This window comes from Chiloscyllium plagiosum, chromosome 16 (genome assembly GCF_004010195.1).
Source record: "Chiloscyllium plagiosum isolate BGI_BamShark_2017 chromosome 16, ASM401019v2, whole genome shotgun sequence".
Lineage (NCBI taxonomy): Eukaryota > Metazoa > Chordata > Chondrichthyes > Orectolobiformes > Hemiscylliidae > Chiloscyllium > Chiloscyllium plagiosum.
Window position 1 is genome coordinate 20,333,501 of NC_057725.1, and position 10,837 is coordinate 20,344,337.

General features: G+C 37.3%; 1 protein-coding gene across 1 annotated transcript in view; it reads right to left on the reverse strand.

Annotated features, from left to right (window-relative positions):
- Positions 1-10,837, reverse strand: part of LOC122557668 (intraflagellar transport associated protein) — a 55,121-nt gene that overhangs the window by 25,829 nt on the left and 18,455 nt on the right. The window contains exons 3-4 of the mRNA XM_043705496.1: positions 6,423-6,572; positions 533-663 (exon numbers count right to left, since the gene is read on the reverse strand). Of these exons, the coding sequence (XP_043561431.1) occupies positions 533-663; positions 6,423-6,552 (261 nt within the window). The 5' untranslated portion in view covers positions 6,553-6,572. The remainder of the gene's footprint in view (positions 1-532; positions 664-6,422; positions 6,573-10,837) is intronic.

The following is a 10,837-nucleotide window of genomic DNA, read 5'->3' on the forward strand; positions in this document are numbered from 1 at the left end:
TCGTTAACATTAAAGGCATTTAAATGGTCATTGGATAAACATATGGATTATAAGGGAATACCGTAGGTTAGATGGGCTTCAGATTGGTTTCACAGGTTGGTGCAACATCGAGGGCCAAAGGCCCTATACTGCACTGTTCTATGCTTAATCAATAGGATTCAAACATCTCTTTTAAAATTACTCCCAGTCGTTTGCAATTGTACTGGTATAACTTTGTTAGACAGAAAAGCAAAATATGAACAGCACAAAATTCAGGCACTTTGTAAACTTTTCAAATTTGCATGACTGCAGTTACACTTATCTCACAGTATGCTGAACAATCATCAACTGAACAACCTTTTGGCAAATGTAAATCAATAACAAATTTCAATATAAAACAGTAAATGCTGTTTAAAATGGCTCCATGGTCAGTTTCAATTTCCTCATGCAGGTTTTGTGTATGCTCCTCTGCATTAAAAAATACTGAGAGATTACCATGTTACAACTACATTGAACGCAAACAAATTCAACCTACTTATAATTTAAAACTTGCCTTCTTGTCATTCTTGGGCATCTCTCCTTCAACCTGGACCAAAGTTTCCAACAATACCCTCCGAGTTAGTTTATATTCGTCATCTGCAATGCTGCCAACTTCAGGAGATGTCTTTTGTTTCTTCAAGTCCTCTGAAAAAGAGTGAAAACTCACTAGATGTACCAAAGGAGTCTTTAATACTATTCATTTTCAAGTTGATTCCAAAAAACTGGGTACTAGTTTTAACCTAGAACCAGGAATAGCATGAAGAGAAAAGGAGAAGATATCCAGGGTCTTGTATGTAAGGATGATGGAAGTCAGGAGAAAGTGAGAACTGCAGAACTCAGGGCATGTTTGGGAACATGGGATAGGGATGTAATAGCTATGACAGAAATTTGGTTGAGGGATGGACAGGACTGGCAGCTGAATGTTCTGCTCAGATGCTATAGGAGGGATAGAAAGAGAGGCAAAAGAGGAGTGGTGTAGCATTTTTGATTAAGGAAAACATTACTGCTGTAACTAGAGAAGATATTTCTGAAAAATTGTTCAATGAAAAATGAGTTAAAATTAGAAATAAAAAAGGAATGACTACCTTGATGGGATTGTACTGTAGAACCACACCACACCTCCCCCGCCCCCAAACTCCAGCAGTCAGAGGGAAATTGGGGAACAAATATGTTGAGAAAACTCAGATACATGTAATAATAATAAGGTTGCAAACTGCATGTGATTTTAATTTTTCAAACATTGACTGGGACTACCATAGTGTTAAAGGTTCAGATGATGAAGAATTTGCCAAATATTGTCAAAGAAAATTTTATTGAACACACGTAAATATTCCAACTAGAGGAGTAAAACTTGACCTTCTCTTAGATAATAAGACAGGGTAAGTTACTGAAGTGATAGTAAGGGAACACTTTGGGTCCAGTAATCATAATTCTATTTGTTTTAAAAGTGTTATGGAAAAGTTTTTAATTGCAGTAAGATAAATTTTAATGCTTTGAGACAAGAACTTTCAAAAATTGATTGGAGTAGACTGTTCACAGGGACATCTGATAAGTGTGAGGCTTTCAAAAGTTCAGAGTCATTGTATTCGTAAGAGTGAAAGGTAAGACTGGTAGAATTAGAGGACAATGGATGAATAATATCGAGGTTCTAATCAAGAATTTAAAAAATCATATCTTAGATATTAAGAATCATATCTTAGATATTAAGAGTCATATCTTAGATATTAACAACTGGATTCAAATGAGTCTCTTGAACGGTATAAAGAGTGTTAAGAGCATTCTTAAGAGGGAGCTCAGGAATGCAGAGCAGGAAATGAAATAGCCTTGGCAAGTAAGGTTAAGGATAATCCAAAGAGGTTCGAAGAGTGATATTATTAGCAAAAGAGCAACTAGAGAGAGAGGTTGTCTTTGTGTTGAACCTCAGGAGATTGGAAAGACATTAAATGAATTTTTGCATCATTTTACCTGGAAAAAGAATTGGAGAATAGAGAACTCATAACCAAATACTGATGTTTTGAAAACAGTTCACTTTATGGAAGAGAAAGTGCTGCAGGTCTTAGAAAATATAAAAGTGAATAATCTCCAGACATGATCCAGTGCATCTCAGGAAGGTGTGGGAAATTGGGAAGGAAATTGTGGGGCCTCATGCAGAAATATTTGTATCATCCATAACTATGGTGAGATGCCAAATGACTGGAGAGTGGCTAATGTTTTGACTTTGTTTAAGGAATGTAAGGAGAACCACTCACCTGTGGTGGGTAAGGTGTAGGAAGTGATTCTGAAAAAGAGATTTATATGCATTTGGAGAGGCAAGGAATGGATAGTCAGCATTGTTCTGTGCAAGGGAAATCATGTCTCATAAACTGGATTGGGTTTTTTTGAGGAAGTAACCAAGATTAATGAGAGCAGAGTGGTAGACATCATTTACTTGGCCTTCAGTAAAGCCTTTGACAAGGTTTTGCTAGATAGACTAATTAATAAAGTTAGATCACATGGTATTTAGGGTGGGCTTTCCAACTGGATACAAATTGGCTTAACAACAGGAGACAGAGTGATGTTAGAAGGTTGTTTTTTTCAGACTGGAGGCCTGTGACCAACGGTGTTCAACAGGGATCAATGCTGGGCCCACTTTTGATTTAGATGAAAATATAGAAGGCAGGGTTAGTAAATTTTCAGATGACACAAAAGCTGGCGGTACAGTGGACAGTGAAGAAGGTTGTCTAAGATTACAAAGAGATCTCAATCAGTTGGGTCATTGGGCCAAAGAGTGGCAAATGGAGTTCAATTTGTATAAAATGCGAAGTATTTACCTGCCCTTGGTAAAACGAACAAGGGCAAGACTTATACAATTAAAAGTAGGGCCATGGGTCGTATTGAAAATTTGTTGCTGGAAAAGCGCAGCCAGTCAGGATAGGTGGAGGAGGTCAAGGTGAGGGTGATAGGCCGGAGTGGGGTGGGGGCGGAGAGGTCAGGAAGATGATTGCAGGTTAGGAAGGCGGTGCTGAGTTCGAGGGATTTGACTGAGACAAGGTGGGGGAAGGGGAAATGAGGAAACTGGAGAAATCTGAGTTCATCCCTTGTGGTTGGAGGGTTCCCAGGCAGAAGATGAGGCGCTCTTCCTCCAACCGTCGTGTCGCCATGATTGCTGGACACACTTTCCTATTCCTGAAGAAGGGCTTATGCCCGAAACGTCGATTCTCCTGTTCCTTGGATGCTGCCTGACCTGCTGCGCTTTTCCAGCAACACATTTTCAGCTCTGATCTCCAGCATCTGCAGCCCTCACTTTCTCCATGGGTAGTATTGTAGAACAGAGAGACCTAAGGGTTCAGGTACATAATTCTTTGAAGTTTACATCACTAGTAGACAAGGGGGGTTAAGAAAAGGTTCAGCACGCCTGCCTTCATTGCTCAGACCTTTGAGTACAGAGTTGGGGTATAATGTTGAGATTGCACAAGACATTGGTGAGGCAGCTTCTGGAGTGCAGTGTCCAGTTCTGATCATCCTGTTATAGGAAGAATATCACTAAGCTGGAGAGGGTTCAGAAGAGATTTACCAGTATGTTGCCAGGAATGGAGGGTTTGAGTTATAAGGAGAGGCTGAAAAATTGGGACATTTTTCACTGGAGCATAGGAGGTTGAGAGTGACCTTACAGAGGTTTATAAAATAATGAGGGTTATAGATAAGGTGAATGGCAGGTTGCTTTACAAGGAGATTTCAAGACTAGAGGATATATTTTTAATGTGAGAGGAGAACAGGTTTAAAAAAAAGACAAGGGGCAATTTTGTTTTTTAAACACAGAGACTAGTTCAGTTGTGGGAGGAACTTCCAGAGGAAGTGGTGAATGCAGGAACAATTACAATGTTTAAAAGATATTTGAATAAGTTAACAAATAGGAAAGGTTTGGTGGGATATGGGCCAAGCGCAGGCAGGCCAGACGAGTTTAGTTTGGGATTATGGTCAGCATGGTCTGGTTGGACCAAAGGGTCTGTTTCCACTATGTCCAAATCTGCAATGTGAACCAATATGAAGAAAACACATTTCAAACAGCAGTTGCTTCCTTGCTTAAGCAGTAACTTTCAGAAAATACATGAGGAATGCTGATGGTTGGTGTGCAATATAGGGTAAGCACTACAATCTTTTAGAAATAGACCCTAGAGGTAACCACGAATAGAAAGTCCTTTTATTTTAGCCAGAGACTCCCTCTTGCTATTCATAATAGTACAAGGTCACACAAATAAACCATTTACAGAATTTTAAGTTTATAATAGATTGTCAAACTGCAAACTTTCTAGCAATACGTGTGAAATAACTCCAGAGAGGCCGGTATCTTGTCACCAAGTCACCCTTTATTTGCACATGCATAGTACATGTCACTAGTCCAGCTTCCTCAGAGCCAGCTCTCAAAGTGAGCAAAACCTCAGACATGCCTATAGGCATGTCCAATGACTCCCTCATTGGACCAGGTTAACTGCCCCAGTCTGAGAACTCATATTCTATAAGGTCTACAAACACAACAACATGGCTTTGTGGTCTTTGATGTGATCCAAATAAAGTTCAATTAGCTTAATTTTCACATTAAAGCTCACCACCATTCATGTAAATTTAAAATCTTACATTTCCATGCACTTCCTCTTTACAAAACAGTCCTTCTTGTTTTATATTTTGATGCATTTTTCTGTCAATTAAATTTCAAAAATTCCATGGTTAAGGGAAACTATATTTATATTTGCCATGCTATAATAAATAACACTTTACAATGTCAGTAATGAGCTTCCCAACTACTCCTTTTGGAAGCCTATACCCAAACCACTACTTTCCAAGTTGTAGCCAGACTTACTATTTGCTATAATATTACTTCAATATTTTTATTAAAATAGGGACAATTTATAGCTTTAAGCAAATGGATTAACACCATGTAATTGAACAAAAGTCTGCAGAGTAAAATTCTGTACTGGGAAACTGAAACAAGAGTGAAAGGCCATTGAACAGATCTGTGTATCTCTCACTAACAAATGCTGCAATCCCTGAGGATTTCCAGCAATTTCTGTTTTATTTTTTCCAGTTCAATTATCTCTGCGATTGAACTACAGTTCGCCTAAAGATTATTTTGGTCATGACACCATGTTTATGACATCACAGGAAATCAATTATTTTCCCAAAACAGTAACCACTGTTGCTTGTGGATGGAATTAGCAATTCTATTTGGATACCTAATGAGTTTTGTCATCTATGAAGTCAAGTTTCCCGCACCTGCAGGATGAGATTTTTTAATTTATCCTTCGAGGGGATGAAGTCATTGCTGGCAAGGTTGGTTTCTCACCTTGAACTGAGCGTCTTGCTAGATCATTTCAGAGGGCAATTAAGAATCAACCACATTACTATGGGTCTGAAGTCTGGGCTAAACAAGGCAAAGATGGTCGATAGCCCTTTGACAAATGAAATCGATGATAGTAATGGTGACTGTGTAACTGAAACTAGTTTCAATTCTAGATATTTTTCATAAATGCATTTTAAATTCCACAAACTGCCATGATGAGATTTGAAATCATTCCCCCATAGCGTTAATCTGGGCCTCTGGATTACTAATGCTGAAGTTAGGCATACTACAGAGGTTCTGCTCCATTATGTTGGCTTCTTCCCTGCAATTCTCCTAATATCACAATCCAAACAGTGCAAATGATTTTAAGTGCAAAGTCCACATAATACACTTTGAGTTATCATAATCTTTTGCACTAGTATTCAAAACATCATTCTTGAAACAGGTCCTGTTCACAAAAACACTCCATGTTCACAAAGTGAATGGATCACCTTTGGGAATTTCTGCTAATTATGCTCATTTTCAAGCCCTTAGAGTTCCAAAAGTTAAATTGAATCTTACTTACATTTTGAAAGAAGTTGATTTTGCTGTCAGTTGGGAAAAGGACCTGTTTTGTCATCCATTCATCTGCCAGAGATAATGGATCTAACTACCCGTAACCCAATTTATTTAGAAAATAAGTTGTCAGATAGATTCTTTTTCAGGTAGTTTAAAATCAGGTTAAGGACAAGTAGTGAATTGATGCTTTGATTTACATTGGTTTTATGATAATCCATTTTAAGTTATACTCAAAATGACTTATAATCAAGTCATTTTCAAAAATAAATCAAAGAATAACATTTATAGCATTCTTGTAGATTGCCTTTTAACTTGCTGCCTAATTATGCTGGTTCGTTGCAGATTCCATGTAAGCAGTATGCAAACTGATTTGAGCAGAAACTGAGGGTAAGGATCACTTTCTAAAACAAGCAAACCTTTGGACATAACTTGCACTGGAATTGCCAATTGTGCACAAAGTGGACTTGACTCCTCTACACTTTGCTCATCTTTATCCATTACTTAAAACTCACCTCCTGACAAAGCTTACCTTTTTTGAGGTGCACAAATGATTCTAAGAATTCAGCATATGTTTGTTCATGACTGCTGCAAAATCTTTCCAGAGCATCAAAGGCTGTTCTTCCTTCCCCCATAATTTGTGACCCCAACACTGCTGGCATATCTAATGTAGATATTTCATCTAGAATACAAAAGAGACATAGAGTTAGCTACAATAAAACAAATGGATCTGTGGTCAATGGTGAGGTGCCAGGGCTTACTCATCACTAATTTCTAAGAAAGTCGTCCACAAAGATCTACAGATCTCTGTGATAAGTATTTCACGTCTTTCAACATTAATTTTAATCTGCCATAAACAAAGGAGTTCTCCATTGTCTAGCAACAATTCTGTCAACTAACAGGCTAAGCAGCAAATCCCACTAAAGAATTTTCACTGACAGTACACCAGGAAGTTAAACACACACTGATTGCCCTTCATTTGTTAATCATTTTACAGTCAGGGAAATAAAGATTGTAACATATAAATGAAATTTATTTTTAAAAAACTGAAATATAACAAATAAACTTTAAATCAAAAAAAAAGAAAAAAAAATCTATGGTTCATCATGAATTCTGTCTGCAGAGAGTTCAAAAGCACACCCAGTGATGGAATAATGAAAGACAGACTACAAAAATTGCATACATGGGGCATCATAAGTTTTTGTCAGGAAATTGGATATTTTTGACATTAAAGGAGAGGTGCATTTTGGCTTTAGAAAGAATCATTTTCAAACAATTAATTTGGCTCTAAGTGGTCCAGACAGGCCACTTAGAGATCCTGGTAAAGTGGACAAAACAAAGGAGATCCTGTTCCCTGCTTGGCACCAAAAGTCTCAGTTAAAGCTTCGCCAATCGAAAGGTGTTGTTCAACCTACCAACTTAACTTCCAGGACATGACAATGGTGGAGGGGTAGGAAACAATTAAATTACTAGAATTACCAAGGTAAAAGTCTTGATGTCTAACTCTCTGCTCATGCCTCCAAACTCACTAATCACAATACCCCCCTCCCCAATTTCTTTCACTTTCCTACAATCACTTCATCACAATTCATATCATTTTTTTTAATCATATTCACTCCCACTGTGATTACAATCTACACTTAACATTTTACCCACTGCATGCCAATTATTCAACCATGACAGATTTTTTTTGAGACATCTAACAGATTGGCTCTAAAACAAATACACAGTTGTAGTGTGAATATTTTAAATCGATACCTCAAAATGTTCTAGTAGATATCATAGCCAGGGCTGTCTCAGCCAATGTATCTGATGATTGGCACTCCCTGCCCACTATATTAGATGCTGAGTTACCTACTTTGGGTCTGAATTATTGTTGTGATGTTATCAAATTTCTTGGGCATTTTCTTTCACTTGAAGTTTGCTTTTGCAAGTGTTGCATTAGGTTATGTGAATGCAGATAACAAAACTGATTGGATAAAAATATTAAACAGAACTGCTTAAATTGATTCCAATAGAACTTATATTGAGAATTACAGGTTCCCAATTCCTTGTTATTTATTGATGTGTTTGTGATTTATCCATAAAGATAATGAAATGGAACTGATTAAAATACATTTCTAGCATTTTAACTGAGCAACTCCCAAAGTAAAGTAGAACATCAAATACTAAACTGATGGGTTTCTGAAATTCCGAGTACTTTTTAACAACAAAACCAGGATGTTGCATCGCAAAGCATGCTGTCTAGCATTTTAAAAAATAACAGTTCAAATCTGTCATAGAGAAAAACCCCAACTTCTGCAAATCTGTTCTCTGGGGAATCTCAAATGAACCAGCATAAAATGTTTACATCGGCAATCTGAATGGTTTATGCAAAACCTAGTGGTTTTGTAACAGGAAACATTCTTATCATCAATTGTTTTGACTTCTGTCACTGACAACATACAAACTGCTGTAGAGCTTTTTTAAAACTTCCATGAAAAACTACCTGCAAAACCTTTTTCATCAATTACATGATTTATATCTTTATTGAAGTGACAACTGACTTCCAGGAGTGGCAAATGATATCCTGAACAACACAACTGTTACCAGGTAAGTGATCAACTCCCTTACTGTACCAATGTGTTGTGCAAATAATTCTGAAAGAATGTGAGAGCAAATTGAACTGATTTATTGTTTATCGGGAGCTAGAGCTATTTTTCTATATAATGATTTATATAATGCATGTCTTATGTTGTCCCAAATATGTCACAGCCAACAATTTCAGATTCCACAAATAACAATCGAGTTACATGTCTTATTAAACTGTTATAATATTGTCAGTTATAGGAAAATGCTGCATGCGAGTAGAATTCACTATTTCTTCCTCACTGTTCCCACGTTTTGGCTTCAGGTAAAATAACATTGACACATGTTCCTTTGAAATTGCTATTTATTGCAGGACACTTCTCATCCGCAAAAATAAGCCACATTTCCCTGCACTACCTCCAAATGAGGCAGTACTCAACCTTGTCCGCTTCCACTTTTACCAACAGTTGTTTTAAAGTGACCATCTGCCTCTTAAGAGCTACTGTTTTTTTTAAGAACTTCTGATCACATGATGATCTTATTGAATATTAAATAAGAGCACTAAATATTTCTCATTAGTTTACCTCAAGCTACAACTTGCACCCAAAACAGCCAATGACCTAGGACATCATTTTCTGAGCCACAATAAAAATGGTATCTTAACACTTAAATATAAAAAGATAAGCTGTAAATGCACAAATCTAAATATCAAAATCTTGAAGAAGAGTTAAATTGTGATGAATTAAGTAAGGCACAGACCTTTTCTTTCTGTGGTTGAACTGACAAAGTGTAGGCATCTGTCAATTCCCTTTCTTAGAAGAGCTCTTTTTATACAGTAACAACCACAGATAATTGTAACACTTGGCGAAGTTCATTATAAAGAAGATGAAAGAATCAGGGAGAGTCATTTGACATTTATTAAAATCATAAGATTACAGAATAGTGAGAATTCTAGTTCTTAAATTAATTTTTGGAACTGATCAGCTCACTATATAATGCACACAGAAATAATCATATTCAAGTGTGCATTTCTTCATGTTCATCAGCTTTTTTTTGTGTTGATTTACTGTAACAAGCTCACAAAAGTGTCATTTACTACAGCACAATGAAACTCTGAAAATGCTTCACAAAGAACTGGACTGGACACCAAAGACTGGATTACAGCCATCAAATCATCCCAATTTTGCATTAGGTAAGAATTAAGACATGCCCATTCTTATAAGTAGAGACAATTCTTATTCTAAGTTTAAGTTTCATATTATCTGAATTACTCTAAGACATTTCAGGAAAGGAAAACAGGTAGGCAGTAAAATGATTTCTTTTCCCCGAAAACATACAGTGAGATGGTTTAATCTAATTGTTTGCTGTTCTTACTCTCTCTCCACTGTTCCAAATTATTCTCTATTTGAATTACTTATTAACCTTTTTTTAAATAACTGATCATGCCACAACTGCACCCTGTAGCAAAGCATTCCATGCTCTAACAGCCTTCCGTATAAAATATTTTCTGCTAACCTCTGACCCACTTTATTAACAGCAGTTTTCAACTGATGATTCCTCATGACTGACTTTCCAAACAGAGTAAATGGGGACCACTGTCCTCTATGGGATTCTACTGCTGGCACTAGCCTTGGTATCTTTCATTACAAAGGAGGATAAAATTTTGTGATATAGATGCATTCTCAGCCCAAGTTGAAACTTGCGGCGAAAAATCGAATTCTAAACAGGAAAGAATTTGAAGACCTCAGGGGTCTTTAGAAGAGAACATTTGAGGGAGATTTTTTTCCATCTGCTGCAACATTTTCAGATTTTTCCCAATATATCCAAAAATCTTGCACTCCAGAAAAGATTTGAAGCAATTCCTTGTACCAGGCTGCTCTAAACAGCTCTCCACAGATGTAACCAATAACTATTGGAAGAAATATCAGAGCACAGGGGAATGAAAGGTTCATAAATTCAAGAAGTATGAATTCCACCTCATAATCCACTTAGAGTCATAGAGATGTACAGCATGGAAACAGACTCTTCGGTCCAACCCGTCCATGCCGACCTGTTATCCCAACCCAATCTAGTCCCACCTGCCAGCACCCAGCCCATATCCCTCCAAACCCTTCCTATTCATATACCCATCCATATGCCTCTTAAATGTTGCAATTGTACCAGCCTCCACCACATCCTCTGGCAGCTCATTCCATACACGTACAACCCTCTGCATGAAACAGTTGCCCCTTAGGTCTCTTTTATATTTTTCCCCTCTCAACCTAAACCTATGCCCTCTAGTTCTGGACTCCCCCACATCTGGGGTAAAGACTTTGTCTAGTTATCCTATCCATGCCCATCACAATTTTATAAACCTCTATAAGGTCACCCCTCAGCCTC